The following is a 16,567-nucleotide window of genomic DNA, read 5'->3' as shown; positions in this document are numbered from 1 at the left end:
CTATTTACATAATGAGGATAACAATAAAATGGCTTTTCCACTGGAGCTTTCTAACATTTAATTAGCTTTTTAAAATGCTTTCAAATCCAGAATGAAAGAAGCTGTAGACATGCTAACTATACACAGAGAGTGAAATGATTCTCTGTTAAAACAGTAAGGAATTTACACATTTAAATTAAGAAAGAAACAAACTTTTTAATAAGATACTGTCTTAAACTCAGAGTTTGTCTTAGAAAACTCAAGATGATACCAGTCAATGTGACCTACACTCAAAATGTAACTGACTACAGAGTATTCTTAGACTCTATGGTATGAAGGAATAGAATTTCCCTGGCTTGAGGTAGAAACATTTTCTTTGCTCGTTGAATCAGAATATCCGTCTTCAATCCTCTATGTGTATTGGAAAAATACCCTTTCAAATAGCAACCCCAAAATAATCCATGAGTTATGAGCTGTTATTGGCACTATTTGCAAGGCAAAAAGGAGGTTCCATAAATAAAACATAAAAACTGTGTCATTAAAAACAGTTCAGATGGCATAGTTTTTGTATCAGAAGGCATTAACATCATACAAAGAAATATAGTGACACTGAAGTCTCTAGCACTAATCTCATATATTGAATAAGGTTTGCAAAAATTTTATCCCAGAACTCATAGCTAATGCTTTGTCCTGTTCAGAAAAGGTGTACTTGCCTTTTGTGCGGCAGAAAGAAATCTTACAGCAAAAGTAGAACGAATGCATCCACAGCCCTCATTCATTTCCATCTTACAGAAATGATTCATGAAAAATAGGATTCTGAATGTACTGTAAGAGTGATGTGGTTATAGACATTCACTTAACACAGAAAAAACACATGGATTTTACATTTAGCAAATGCAATCAATTTGAATTTAGGAGTTCAGTGAGACTGTTGTGAAATATGCCAACTCCTGTAAAAAACTTGAAAGACAGCAGTGTTCTATCAAATGTACAGTTGTTTTGTAAAGTTAGGAAGGATTCAGCATTAGTAAGTTAGAAATGATTTCTCATGATTAAGGATACAACAGATTTGATCCTGACTTCTTAACACACATCCACCTCAATTCCCTGAGTTTTGTCTAAAAGAGAACTACAGTAATGTTCTGCAATAATTTTATGACCACAAATGGGAAATAAAATTACCTGGATACTTAAAACCGAACAGAGGGAGGTAGGAGAGGCAAACTGTCTATTATTATCACAGGAATTTCTGAGAAGAGAAGTAACAATCGCATGTTGGTAATGCTGGTGCTGCTCCCTGCAGCAGTGTCTGCCCTAACTGAGAACCTCATCCAACAGTTTTTAACCCAGCTGACTAATCATAAGACCTGTTTAGCACTGGCACAGAAAATCCATTAGGAGTGATTTCGGTGTACTCAGAAATATCTCAAAGGAAGGACGCAGACTAAGTCCCTTTCAGCCCTAGAGCTTCCATGAGCTTTAGGAAATAAATGATTTCCTAAGATATATTATATATATTATATAAAATATAAAAAATATTAAAAAATATAAAAATATATTAAAAAGTCTGAATATTTCAGTACCTTGCAGGTACAGATGCCAGTTTCTTCTTCACACCCACAAAGTCCTTCAGTATCATCACACATCTCTGCTGTGGTTCCACTTAAGTCGCAGTCACAGGCAACACAGTCTGGGTAGTCCCTGTAGCCTAATGCACATCTGGAACAGTCTTGTCCTCCAAATTCAGCTTTGCACTGGCATTGACCAGTCAATACATCACACTGGAGATTGATTGAACCAGTGTCACTACAGTTGCAAGCCTTAGAGGGAAAAAATAATAAATAGTCTTTAAAAACAATTTTGTTACAGCAGAAACAGGACTATAAATTTAGAGTGGCCATTAAAACTCAATGTTTGTCAACAATTACTACTACATAATATAAAAGGGAAGAACTTCCATATAAACATAGGATTGCTTAATTTGTATTTGAACAAAGAATTGTATTGCTAGTAAACAGTGAATTGTAAAAAGTAAGAAAATTTGTTGATTCCCAGACGTGGGAACCAAGAGTTGAAGGAAACAGTTCCAGAAGATAAAATTACAAAAGACCTTATTTAAAGTACTGTGTTTAGCAAATAAATTACAACAATGTGATATAAATATTAGATGAAGGAAATACATATGAGTAGAATCATTTTAAAATAGAATAGACAAATCTTAATACTAACGTTCTTAGAAGATTTCAGGGAGCATTAATAGAGTTTCCATCTTGCTCAAGCTTCATTTGTTAATTAATCAGGAACCGAGAATCTTTCAAAATCCAAAGATGCAGTTCAGTGCCAGAGGAACACTTATCCCTGGCAGAGTCCACATTTCAATCAGCAATTTGAACTTGTTTTAACAAATTTGCAAAGTGGTTGTACTTAAAATTTGTTGTCCTTTTTTTTTGAGGCAGACTGGCTGTTATCTTTAGTCTTAATTTCCCATCTGTGGTTACTGAAGTCCAATTTTCCTCTGTGGTTGTTTCTAACAGTGCAAACAAAAATTTCTTTCCATCTATCCTCACCAGACTATAAGCATTTTCCTCAACTCTTTTTCTCATAATTTCTTTGAGATGAAAAGCCTTACCTTGTAAAAGCACTCTGCACAAAGGCCCACAAGATCTATTAGCATCTCTGTGTATTCTCTAGAGTTCTTCACATTTCTTGATCACTCTATTTATATTAAGCAGAGTTTTTACTCTATCAGCACTAGGTACATAGTCTAATACACTTTACAACCAAACAGGTTTAATGGTACTTAGGAGCCAAAGTTGTAAAGGTCAACAATTCTGAATGCTACACCCTATTTTAAGCATCATCATAATAAAAATATTTACTATCTATATGTGGTAAGGATAAATAAGGATTCTGAGGTACAATTAAATGTGTGCAGCACCTGACTTGAAACGGGTCGTAAGCAGAACATGACTGAAGTTCTGCTCAATCACTGCACCCAGGAATGGATGCTGAATACTGAGAAAACTGCAAGAAACATGAAGTACCCCACTCATGCAGTCTACATTTTAAAAGCAGACTGTTGGGATTTCTTTCTCCATTTCATACATCTCAAGAACATGAAGGAGACTCTACCGTGTTTGCCAGTAGACTTTGTACCACACCTAAACCATTGCCAATGTTGTCTATTCCAACTCATTGGAGCCTCTGTTGAGATGAGACTCTTATTTGCAGATCTCAGTATTGTTGCATCATGAAAGTAACTAAAATACCTTGAAGTAATTCCATATTATTTACTGTGAAGATAAAGGAATGCTAGCAAATTACCAAAGGTGAGCAGTCACACCTTTAATTTAACTTGATCAGTGGCAAGTGCTGTGGAATCACCCTATGAAAGGAACACTTAAAGGGGTGTTAGCTTATCACCACCACATCCTTACATGAAATGCACAGGAACTAGCATGTTGTATTTGCAAAACATTTACGTAAAGAATAGCAGTAGCTGGTAGCTGACAAATTAATGGTTTAAAGATTGGCTGCCAAGTTTCTATAAATCGCTAAGATGGCAAACCTTCTTCCAAGTTTATAGGACAATTTTATCATCCTTACTCTAAAGAAGGAAAGAGGAAAAAAAATAATTGGCTGATGATTATGCTTGTCAGGTACTTATCACATATAATGACAGACCTTGTCAAATTGATTACATTTGTGGTTTCTGCATTAAAATTACTCATTATATTCATGTAATTCTGAGGCTTTTTAAAATCTCAGCACTTATAAAATAAAGATTGGCCCAATGCCATATCTGATAGGAATTTACTGTGTGAACCTAGTTGCGTAAATGATTGCTACTCCTTAGACCTGCACTGTTTGTGTTTTAATGATTAAACAAACATTAAACTGAGATAACAGGAGTTACTATTTCTCCACTCAGGAAACTTACACTGTTTTAATTTTAAATACTCAGAAAAAAGTCTATAGTGACTTTCAAAACAAGCTAGAGTTCATTGTTCTTAAAGCTGTAATTAACAGAGAAGCATGTTTCTTGCTACCAATTGTTGCTATAAATCTGCTCTAGTATCACTGTTCATGCAACTAAGAGCTAGAATACACACTTCACAATTTTTATATGATCTATGAACCTACTTGGAACAGACACTCTAGACAAATGTTTTCAAAGACATACTTCTTAGAATGTTCCTCAAGAAATACTTTTTAGTCTGCTTTTGTGGTTTGTTTGTTTTTTTTTTTGTGTGTGTTCCCATTTTTAATGTGAGTATCTAGCACTAACACCTTGAGACATAGAATAAAGTTTGAGGTCCTTGTAACAAGAGCCCAATCCTTGCATTAGCATATGGCAAACTGCTTTGAACAGCCACGACTTTTCAGTCAGCCTACTATACCTTGCAGCCGAGTTTAGGAGAGAGTCCCCAGTGATTTTCTTCACAGAATTCACATTTTGGTCCCCGAGTGTGAGGGGGACAAATGCACTGACCAGAATCTGCGTTACAGTTGTTCTGAGTATGAGCACAGTCACAGGCTGCAAGAGAAATAGGACCAAATGATTAACTTTATTTGCTTTGGCTATGTAGAAGAAACTGCATGACTACTGATAATCTTACTTCTCATAACTATTCAGTATGGTTTATCCATTCCACTAGGAACCCCTTGCTGTCCCCAACCATTGTGAAACAAATTATGACCAGGCTGGCATTTCACTTTTTTATTAAAAGTCTGTTATTTCTGCTTGATATAGCCTGATTGGTGGTTTAAGAAGCAGTGCTGCTTTTCCACAGGGGAGTCAACAAAGCCTATTAAAATTATTGTGGAGAAAAGTAAATTTGTAGGGAAAAACGTTATTATAGAGGATGAATCTCTCATCAGAGATTCAATAATATTCTTAAAGAGGTGAAACAATTAATCTCAGGGATTCATACTTTTCAAGAATCTCTTATTAATTAATGAGAAAATAGTGATTTTATTTATATCAACTGACATTACTGTAGGAAGCACTTGTCTATTTAAGAAGTGCAACACTGTTCTTGCTAAAAAGAAGAAATTCAGTTAAGTGGGTTTTTAATTATTTTAATAAAATTTACAAAGTTTTCAAAACTGAAATGGTAAAAGGTACCTAGGAGATATTTTATTCTTAGTAAAGACACAGTATGTATTTTCAGAAACACAATCCTACCACATAATCTCACTGCAGAATTCACATTACTATACTATGAAGAAAAAAAAAAAATAGTCAGATTGGAGAAAAGGTAGGCATTCCTTTGGCTATATTGTGTTGAAAGGTTATCTTATTGACCTGATAAATTTGTGGGTTTTTTGTTGGTATGTTCTCAGTTTGGATTAACATTTTGCAGTTGGGTATGTACAGATTTTAGAGATAATGGGAAAATACAGTCAATGGCATGTCTTATCAATTCAGAAATCACGTTTTTAAGAATAAAACAAGAAAAAAAAAAGATAAAAGTCTGTAATAGCAGTAGTTTTTAACTTATCTTCCCTACGTTAACCAAAATACTGGGAAACCATTCTCTCTTTTTTTTTTTTTTTTTTTGAATTTTTATCAGAACAACAGAACTTTGCTGCAGTATAAGATAAAACACACCGTTGAAAGAAATTCCACGCCAACCCTAGAAAACTCATGGATTATAACTTACGTGTACAGCCCCCATTCTGGAACGAATGAAAGCCGTGAGCACAGTGATCACACTTTTCTCCAGCCACGCCTGGTAAACAGTGACACTGCCCCTGATGGTTGCAGACCTCGGAGACTGAGCCAAATTGACTGCAGTTGCAGGGAATACAGCCAAGTCCAGTAAGCAATCCATAATAGCCATTCTGTTGAACAAGAAGTAGATATGTTTGAGAACATCAAGTCTGCGCTTATTTTCTGTTAGTTACTTTCCCAGCTGCCTGACCTGCATGAATATTGATCAGCTCTGTTTGACTGAAGTGGGAGGACTCCCTGGCCTTGTCTATTCCCTGTTCCCAGCCATTTGCAAGTGTGCATTTGGATGAAAAACTCAACACTGAAATGCTCTAATCTCATCTAAGTCCTCTAATCTCATTAGTGAGACTTTATGTTTTAAACTCTGAGTTTATTTTAATTTGAAGACTTCTATGAGGACAAAAGAGGGCTGTGCTGGCCAGGCACAGACTCCTGTGAATGCGTATTGAAGAGCAAAACAGAGCATGTCAGTGACCTATGGTACATGTGGATTGAAAAGCATTCATCTTGGTTGGCACAGGGGCAGTAACTGGGCACAGACTTCCTGCTCTGGTCTCTGAGTCAGTTCCATACTTATCAAAGGCTGAAAACTGCTGTTTTGTCTCACCAGTGAATACCTATTTGTTCTTGCAAAAGGCCTGTCTTTTAGCTGAATCCCTTTCTGGTGTTCAACCATGATGTATTTATTATCACCAAGCACATTCTTCAGATATTCCCAGAATTCATTTTGCAGAAGCACAGTGTTAAGATCCCTCCAGGTCTTAGTCAAAACGACTGATCAAAAGCATTTGGTTTCCTATGCAGCAAACACAAGTTTGAATTCCCAGAAAATTTTGGAGAATGAGAGATATTCCATGCTTTCAAACAGCCAAAACTTTCCTTTCGTGTCATGTCACATTGATGCTGTTATCTGCAGAGAAACAGGCAGACCACAATACAAGAAAACACAGATATTAGGAGCAGATAAAAATATTTGCTTACCAGGCACTTATCACATCTTTGTCCAATCACGTTTGACTTGCAGTGACAGATGCCTGTCTCATGATGACAAGTACTGGAAAGAGAACCATTCACGTGGCACTCACAGGCTTATGTTTAGGAAAAAAAATGAAAGCAACAAAATATTCATTAATATATGCTTTCATTATGACAGGATTCCAGATTTGTTACATTGTGTATGTTTCACCTGTTTATATCCTATAAATGTTAATATACTACAGCAAGACCCATACTACACATTTGAGCTAAAAGAAAAAAGAAGAAGAAAAAAAAACAAACATTTCTGTGAAGAGATACAGGTTAAGAAGTTTGTTTCTTACAGCCTTATTTGTATCATTCAGAAGTAAGAAATGTCTACAGCAAGTCATTGGAGGGGTAGTATTAAGCAAGTCAGCAAGTTTCAGGAATATGAGGTGTCAGACCCTAGCATAATACATTCCTTCCCTAGGCTAAACCAACCCCATAGGTTTCACGTTGCACTTGTCAACTCACAACTTAAAGGTTAGCACTTTTGGAAAAAGTGTGCATCTCCCCACCCATTCTGCTACATACACACCATGTTTTTTTCCATTCCAGATGTTCTGAGAATAATAAAAACAGCTTACCACGACAACTTTTCTCAGCCACTGCATCCCCGTAATACCCATCAGCGCACTTCTCACAGTGGTCACCTGCTGTGTTCCCCACACATTTCAAGCACTGTCCTGTGACAGTATCACAGTGACCATCTTCTTGAGGGTCTACATTGCCATTGCATTCACAAGGAGCACACGATTGCCCAGGCACAAGTGGATTTCCATAGTACCCGTTAGCACACCTGTACCAGAAATTAAAAACTATCAAAAAAATCACAGAATCATAGAACAATCCAGGTTGGGAGGGACCTTCAAAGATTATCTAGTCCAACTTTTCATGGAAAGGGCACCTAGATGTGATTATCTAGCACCCTGACCAATTGTGTCTTGAATGCAATCATGTCAAATACTCTCCCACCCCAAGAGGGTACTTCCTATTAGATTTTTATCTAATGAGTCTCTCACAAGCAAAGACAAAATGAGGAAAATGTTATTAGGAATATTTTGTACATGTGGTATAAACAATTCAAAGTAGGTAGCATGATGAATAGTTAGTAACAACAATCATACTATACCAAAGCTACTACACATACCTTTCACACTGGAAACCAGTGTGGCCTGGGAGACATTTATCACAGACAATTCCACCTCCTTCCCTCAGCTGGCAAGTAGGACTGAAACTATCAACAGTATTTGTGACAGTTAGTATTACTGCATGAAAACACAAGACTTATATAAACATTTAATACCCAGTTCTTAAAATCCATGCACCTGTCCATATAACCACATAATTTCTAGTTTTTCCAGATTAACATCAATTTTACACATCGCAGTACGTCAAAACAGAATTATCACTTTCAGAAATTCTTCTTGATTTTTATTTCATTCAAAAGAAAGATTTTATAATGCTTCCTAAAAAGCTGTCTCTCCTTCTAGCAAATTTGTCAAATCTCTGTACTAAGTGCCTCTTTTTCAGATGTAACACTTCTGTCCTTCTGTTGTTTTCTGCAACAACATGAAAGATAACTGTGATGTTGCTGCCAAGTTCAAGGATAGGTCTAAATATTTCTCTGTGTACTTTGTATACAAATTACACCAGTTCACTTGTCCTGTCTTAGCTTACTTATTTATCTACCTGGAAAAAAATAAAAATAAAAATGTTTCTATGATACAGGCTCAGATGAACAGGGAAAGAAAAGTTCTTGTCTTTCTCCTTCAGATTTCATAACATTTTTCTTTATATCACATTCTGATTTGGCTGAAAATGCAAAAAAAAAAAAAAAAAAATCTCAAGAAGCTTACTTATTTGCAGCAGAGCTCAGAGGACAGGCACAGGGCTGGCAGTCCTCAGGAGTTCCTTGGGATGCATTTCCATAGAAGCCAGGCAAGCACTGATCACAAAAAGGTCCTGTCGTGTTGTGTTGGCAATCCTGTGAGACATGGCAAAAAAATTCTTATATTTACTTTTGATGGGTTTTAATCCCTTGTGGGATCTCTGCAGGAATCTGCATGCAGTACAATATTAAAATTCAAGGAAACAACCATGAAGAGCTTTTAAAATGAATTATTGGATTTATGCTTTTTTTCCCCCAAGTTATAATAACAATTCATAACTGTTTCTTTCCTTCATTTTAGAATGTATTTTACATGATAGAACCTCACTTAAACACAATCTTGAACATATTTTGTGAATTGCAAACACAGAAAAAAAAATCTTATATATTTCTAACTGGTATTTAGCTATTGTATTCCTGTGATTTTTGAATTTCAGAAGAGATCTGATAGCTAAATCATCTTCTCAGAAAGGAGTGTGTAACTTCCACTGATGTCGGTCATGGAAGATTCACACATATACATATATATTCACACAAAACACTGTTTAATTTTGTTCCTTTCAGGGAAAGTATTACTGTCAATTTGAGCAAGCAAAGTTAAGATTTTTATCATCCAGTATATATCAACATTTTTTCTTTAGTTCTGATTATTCCACACTTGAAATGGTAAACTGAAACAAACTATTGGAGAATGCTTTAATGGAGCCTCCAAACACATATTGAAGTAAACAATGAAAAGCAAGAAAAATAAACAATTTGTACCCATAGCTTTAAATTTACGTACATCATAAACTTGTCTCCCACAGCTAAAATGCTATCCTAATTTCTACTGACACTTAGAAGGATGACTTACAAAGCAAACACCTTGAATATCACATTCAGTTGCATGCCCATTGCATTTGCAGGGTTGACAAATACCCCCGAATAATATTCCATCCACACGGTAGTACCCAGGGAGACAGGACTGAAAAGAAACAGGGGGAAAAAGCAACAGCATTACATGTGTTAAAATTACACTCCAAATCATTTTCAAAGAGCCCACTTCTGACCACCCACCAACTTGTTCACATTGTGGTAAACTGAATACTCTTTGAAGTCTATTGATGTCACTGCAACTCTTTTCTGGTGGTTGTTTTTTGCTTGCACTGGATGAAGGGGATAAGTATTAACTCCATGAAACTTTGATTCAGCCCTTTGTACCCCAGAGGCACATAAGTTTTCTGAACTTGAATATGTGAAGTTATTTATTATGGGACAATAAAAAACAGATGGTGTACCTTCTCTGCAGAATCATGAATGATGCTATGGCACATGGCTTCATATTGAAATTATTTGTCAAAATAATTCCTACTATTCTGCAGGTGGTGCTCTGCCTCCATAATCTTCTATTCAGATACCACCTTGCCTTACATATCTGATCCTTGTAGGATCTTCCAAAGACTAGCATTTTTCCCTGCAAAGATTCCTTATTGCCTCCGTAAAGCTAATGACATAAAAGAGAAATAAACTGCACAAGTCAGATCTAGGAACAGTGCTATTCATGAGTAAAGTACACTTAAAACAGATTCACAAAGCTTTTACAGCTACTCCTTCCCTAACAATAATGCTGTAAAGTCTATCATCATCTTTTAGTGCCATCAAACAGAACTCAAGAAATAAGTTTAAAACTTCATCTAATATATCTGAAAGAAAACATCAACAGCATTGTATACAGTACAGTACACAGAATCTAATCGCAGAATGTATAGTCTTATGGCAGTGTAATTAAAGACAGCTTCTTTAAAACCTAGACCCTTTCAGAAAGATCATTTTACATACACAAAACATTTCAAGAGGTTACCTCACAGGATATTCCTGTGTAACCTTGAGGACATTCACAGAATTCCACATCTGGTGCTGAAGAAAGATCTATAACATTCGCACTTGCAGTATCCAGGGTTACAGAGTCCAGCCTAGAATTAAGCATGAAAACATCTTATCATTTATTTCCTAAAATTTGATTTTTAACTGGTTCTATGGGAGTCATGCCACAGAGTAATGCTCCCTGGAAGCAACAGCTGAGGAAAAGGCAAAAAAAAATCTCAGTTATAAAATATTGTGATGGTGGTTTTATCACTGCATTTGCAATTCTCAGCTGGAAGTAGATATACCCTCATTCTGTTATCATTATTGTTACTCCCATTGTCTTGGCGACTTCTCCTGTGGTGAGGTTTAATTAAAAACTTCCCCCCTGTCATTATACTAGAGGCATATTGGTGGTGCAGTCTTCTCTTGAAGTCCTGTGATAAGACAGCTTTACTGCATCATGTCTAAACTAGACATATATTGCAGGAGGGTAAACGATGAGAAACAGCACCAGTTCAATGCTGGTGCACACAACATAACAAAGCAAAACAACACAGTGAAATGGCATTTTGCAGCAGGAGCAATCTTCTCAGCCACAGATAAAGTTATTTAAATGAATCTTTATAATCATTCCAGGAAGATGAATATTGTGTCCTAAATGGACATAAATATCATCACTCTTCAAGAGCACAAAGCAAATTTGTTCTAACTATGAAGTCCAATGTTGTTGATATAAAATGCTACCAAAGTAGGGAATGAGGAAGAAAGGCTAAGGGAAGTAATTAAATAAATGATGAATCACTGAACAGATTCCCTTGAGATCAGTAAGACTTTGTTCCTGTATAACTTGGAGAACAGAATAAACAGATCTGTAATGACTGATGAAGACGCTGCTACTGCTGACCTGAGACTATGAATGACCAGTTACTCCATCCCAGCCCAAATTTCCTATTCAACACTCCTTTTGGAGGAGCATCAATAACATCTTTGGTAACAATTAAAGAAATTAAAGCTAGCATCTTTACTGGCAGGTAAATATCAATAATCAATGATGGATTAACTTGCCACACACCAAAATAAGCATACCGCTGAGAGTTTAAGAGATATTTCCTTCTAACAAAGCTGTCATTGTAATAAGGCTTTTAGGCAGTATTCTTTTAAAGCAGAAAACAACAATCCTGCTTCACAACCAAATGCCCTTTTCTGCACATTCCACACGGATGTATTTTGGAGACAACAACACTCTTGAAAAAAGAAAAAAAAAATCAATCATTTTCTTCTAGAAATTATTAATGCAACACTTTAGGAATACTGGCAGTACAAACAGTGCTTCACATGCACAAAAAGTAGTAAAAGTATATAGATTAATTTGAGTATTTTCTCTCCCTCACCTGTACACAGCTCTTTTGGCAATGTTGTAGCTGGCCCTAATGAGAAGATGAGTCACATTTACTAGAACAGTCATCAGTCTTTCTCGGTCTATAGCTTTTTTTGTATTGAAGTCTATAAAATTCTCCGACACGAATCTCACTGAATTAGAGTACTCCTCATACGGCTGCAATGACAAGCCTGCTGCTCTTGTGCTCAAAATCTGCCCATTGCCCTGAATGTGAAAGACAGAGAAAATATTTTTCAATTTTGCATGGAAATTTTACTTATCTATTACATTTAGCGTTAGATACTCATCCAGATAACGTAGAAAAGAAACAAAACAGATTTCTTGCTCTATGAAAAAATAAAAAAATTAAAGGTCTGAATTTTCCATGTATTCAGGAAGATTGCAATCCCATTCTCTTTTGATTTAGAGACTTCAGAAACACTTGATTTTCTTTTGGAAAAAGAACTACATTAAAATTGAAATCAACTGTGCAAAACAATCTCTTTTCTGCTTTGGTTCTATTGCTAAGTATGTATTACAAAATCATGCTTTTTGGAGATGTCTAGATTTCATATAGTCTTACTTTTTAACTGCAATATAACTCTTAAAAAAATAAAAGTAATCAGCAAGAATATTCATCCATTTCATAAATATAAATTATTCCTGCTTATTGTAGTTACTTTTGTAAACACAGCTTGGTTCATTCATTTAGTAATTATCACCTCACATGTTTTCACAAAGGATAGTATTTAGTTCTTTATTAATTAAAAATAGTATAGTATACCTACAATTTCAGAGAAACAGAACAGAAAATTAGATAATTGATTAGCAAGAAAATATCGGTGCTGACTTTTAAGAAGGGATTTAAAACTGAGATTTAACTAGGGATTTAAAACAATTAAGATAGAAATACTATTTCACTTTCCATCTTTTTTAACCTATCCATAGATTCCTAATAATGTCTGAGTAGTAGCCAGCTGAAAACAATCTACCTGAATGATGACATCCACGCTAGATACTATATCACTGTCCACACTCTCCATTGGAATATCATAAGACACTGTATACTTCAAGTCTCCACCAAAAGCCGTGAGCTGAAATAGTAAAAAAGAAAGCCTTAACAACAAAATAACCTCCAATCAACACAAAGAAGAGGCATGAGAAAATATTATGTACTTGTCCCAAATTAAAGGAATACATGGGCTTACAAACACCACTTTCCAGGGAAAATTTAACATGCTGTGCCTATCAGCACAGGCACAAGTGCTGACTTGTTACTGTGCAGGTGGGGAAAGCTAGCTGAAGGCTCTACAGATGATTCAGATAAGTGCCCTCATTCAGTGGAACACCCACAGGACTTTCAACAACAGCAGGGTTTACGCTACCATCCTAGCCAAGAGGCAGAGCACGTGGGAGTTATTCACGTTCCATCTCCCACCTTCCAGGCTCCTTAGCCCCACATCTGCTGCTGACTACTTCAAAGCAAATGAAAGAATTGCATCAACAGCTAGACCTACTTTAAATGGAAGAGAAATCAGAATTTGAGTGAATGTTCCCCTGTGCAAAAACTACTCCCTAAAGTTACACTTCCAAATCTTGTGTTCATTTAGCCTGCCACTGTACTAAGAACAGGGGCTGCATGAGCAAAGAGGCTGGACTGAAAAAAAATAAAGTGAGGTTGCAAGGTCACCTCTGCTCAGAACTGGTGAGGCAACACCTGGAGTACTGTGTCCAGTTTGGGGCTTGCCAGTACAAGAGAGACATGGACATACCAGAGAGAGTCCAGTAAAGGGCCCTGAAGATAATGAAGGGACTAGAGCACCTTTCATATGAGGAAAGATACTGAGTGTTTAGCCTTGTCATGGGATCTCAATACGTATAAATATCTAAAGGGAGGGTACAAAGAAAATCTGAGCCAGGCTCTTTTCAGTAAGTGCTGTGACAGGACAAGAGGCAGTGGATACACGCTGGAACACAGGAGGTTCCTGTGCCCTTTATGGTGCAGTTGACTAACCACTGGCACAGGTTGCCTAGAGTTGGTGGAGTATCCCTCCTTGGAAGTACTCAAAAGCCATCTAGACATGGTTCCTTGGCAAACTGCTCTGTGTGACCCTGCTTGAGATGGGAGATTGGACAAGATGACCTCTAGAGATCTCTTCTTAATTATTCCATGATTCTTGGGGGAGGGGGGTGGAGAGAGAGGAAGGGTACCCAGAGCTCTCAAAAATTAAGACCAGGGCAAAAATTAAGACCCGTCATTTGGAAACTAATAAATCTGAAATGAAAGATGAGCAACGTCCTGTCAACTGTATTGAATGAGGTATGAAGGACATCAGCTTTGGGTTGGGAACCATTAGTACAGGGAATGTGAGCAAGAAAGCTAGTAACAGTCAAGAGAAGGAGGGAGATTAGTTTCATCAAAGACAGGCCAAGAAGAATGTGGGGAGATGAGTGAGCTCTAAGAGAGAGAAAGAGTGGCAAAAACTGGGGTCATCTAGCCAGGAACACTACAATTAGAAGAACAGAGACAGGTTGAGAAGTCTGGTAATACTAGGTTTTATACGTACTTCGTAATTATGGATATATTATGTTGTGCATATATTCCAAATGTACTCAAATTCTAATTACTTTTCATAAGCTAAACGAAGAACAAACAAGGCAACTCCAAAGGTTTCAGTGCTGAGTAAGTAAGAAAGCATTAAACTGAAAGACAAAACTTTATGTCATACAGGAAAGATGTACAAATAAAGTTCTAGGGGCACAGAGATGAATTTAACAAAGGTGAATTTAAATTATTAACATCCCAGTAAATAAAACATTTTGGTAAGCAGAAATATATGTACTGTTCACATACAAGAATGTTGTTAGACCAATACAGTATGATTAAAATAGGGAAATGGATTGTTCTGGCTCTTTCTAAGAACTCACTTTATTGCCTAAATATGGCTCAGGCGCTGACCAGTAGTAAGTATGTTTCAGCACTTTCACAGCCTCAGAGTTGTTGATGCTTATTTGGTGGGGTCCATCCAATTGGCTTTGCTGAGGTTGCACACCCCTTGTGTTATACAGATCAGTAACAAGCCATCCAGTCATGTGTGATATCTGCAAGAAATTAACAGTCAGGCTTAGCGTCACTGAAAAAGCAGTCATTAAACTTAACTGATCCCTAGATATTCATTTGAACTGGTGTTTCTATAACACTTTTATTAACACAGTCCAATACACACAAATGGGGTACTTGATAAGACTAGGACTGTCTCTGTCCCTGTAAGAGACAGGAACACTAATACAGCAAATTTGATTTTCATCCTCCCAGCAAAATTAGCATCAGCTCTTCAATATACAAAGAAATTTTAACAGCACGAGGTCAGAAAGCAAATATATATATATATTTTTAATCACAGACTCTGCTAGCCAGCTTCTGGTATTACTGCAAACTGGTGGGGTCAAAGCCTGACTGAAAAGGTATGTTGACCACCTTAGAGCTGCCAAATGATATTGAAAGTCTATTCCTCTGTAAGAAAACACATGCCAGAATTTAGAATTAACTTGGGTGCATGTCAAAGAGAAATACAGTATGTTTTGCAGCTGCCTGATGAAAGAATATTAGGTCATGGAGGTAGCATATAATACCTGACTGATGGGCCATGTTAGGCTGTCACAGACATCAGAAACTCCAAAGCAGAAGCACTCTGTGCAGCCCTGAGGATTTCTTTCTTGCAGGTTGTAGAATCCAGGTTTACAGAGGTCACAGTTCTCACCTTCTACATTTTCCTGTCAGTGGCATATAACATTTGTTTCACATCAGTATTATTATGGCAACAAATACAGTGGATTAGATGGGATTTAAGCATAACAGCATTCAGACAGTTCTAAAAGAAAACAGATTTCAGCCCAGCGGGCTTATTGAATAAGACTCAGAGCTTAAAATGAAAACTGATTGGAAAAAATCATTAGAATTTGCCAGTTCATCAAAATCAAAATATACCCTGGTAAAGGTTCTATTGCAGTGAAACTTCAGCACATGGGAAGGGTTTGAAAAACTTCTGCCAGTTTGCCAGTCTGCTACTCTGGTAGTTTGAATTTCTAACTTTCTCTGGAGAAAAGCTCCCGTCTTTACCAAATCAAGATGGCCTACAGCACAGCTTGTCCCTACCACAGCCAGTTCCTCAACCACCACTGCCACCTCTTCCTGGAGGAATTCTACATACATTTGTGCTGCTCCTTTAGCTCCTACTGGCCTGCTGCCTCCTTACTAAGCAAGCTAGGTAGTTCACAGCACACTGCTACATACCTCTTTCAGTGTAGGGGGGCATCCAACTATTTTCTTCCAAAATCTGTACAGGCACTATTTATTCAGTTATTCCAAAAGTTTAAACAAATGTTGCTGAGATGCAAATAAGTAAAGAAAATATTCAGTAAATACCCACAAAGTTGTATAAGTAGATCTCAGTGGGTATTTCTACACAGTAAGATTCAGAACACTTCCCGCTGCCAGGCACAAGTCTCTGACCATGTCCTGATGTATCAGGACAAGACCTGGATACACATCACTCCTCCACCTCAGCCTTTGGTTTCCACTGAGAGAAAACCTCACTGCAAAGAGAAAGAGGACTTTACAGAGCACCCCACCAAGTTCCCCAATACCCACGATTAGGACACCAGGAATGTAGGGCATACAGTGAAGCATTTCTGTCTTGCTGTTTTGAGAAGGCCTGTA

The 16,567-nt window shown here is 36.9% G+C and overlaps 1 protein-coding gene across 1 annotated transcript in view; it reads right to left on the bottom strand.

Moving 5' to 3' along the window:
• The window catches only part of LAMA1 (laminin subunit alpha 1), a 104,829-nt gene that overhangs the window by 43,087 nt on the left and 45,175 nt on the right, over window positions 1-16,567 (bottom strand). Inside the window, exons 11-23 of the mRNA XM_038173915.2 lie at window positions 15,481-15,621; window positions 14,776-14,949; window positions 12,840-12,941; window positions 11,861-12,072; window positions 10,465-10,576; window positions 9,478-9,588; window positions 8,593-8,720; window positions 7,884-7,970; window positions 7,321-7,532; window positions 6,698-6,804; window positions 5,646-5,826; window positions 4,380-4,516; window positions 1,563-1,799 (exon numbers count right to left, since the gene is read on the bottom strand). Of these exons, the coding sequence (XP_038029843.2) occupies window positions 1,563-1,799; window positions 4,380-4,516; window positions 5,646-5,826; window positions 6,698-6,804; window positions 7,321-7,532; window positions 7,884-7,970; window positions 8,593-8,720; window positions 9,478-9,588; window positions 10,465-10,576; window positions 11,861-12,072; window positions 12,840-12,941; window positions 14,776-14,949; window positions 15,481-15,621 (1,941 nt within the window). The remainder of the gene's footprint in view (window positions 1-1,562; window positions 1,800-4,379; window positions 4,517-5,645; window positions 5,827-6,697; window positions 6,805-7,320; window positions 7,533-7,883; window positions 7,971-8,592; window positions 8,721-9,477; window positions 9,589-10,464; window positions 10,577-11,860; window positions 12,073-12,839; window positions 12,942-14,775; window positions 14,950-15,480; window positions 15,622-16,567) is intronic.

This window comes from Anas platyrhynchos, chromosome 2, assembly GCF_047663525.1.
Source record: "Anas platyrhynchos isolate ZD024472 breed Pekin duck chromosome 2, IASCAAS_PekinDuck_T2T, whole genome shotgun sequence".
In the NCBI taxonomy this organism is placed as follows: Eukaryota; Metazoa; Chordata; class Aves; order Anseriformes; family Anatidae; genus Anas; species Anas platyrhynchos.
This window is presented reverse-complemented; position numbering and strand designations above follow the sequence as displayed.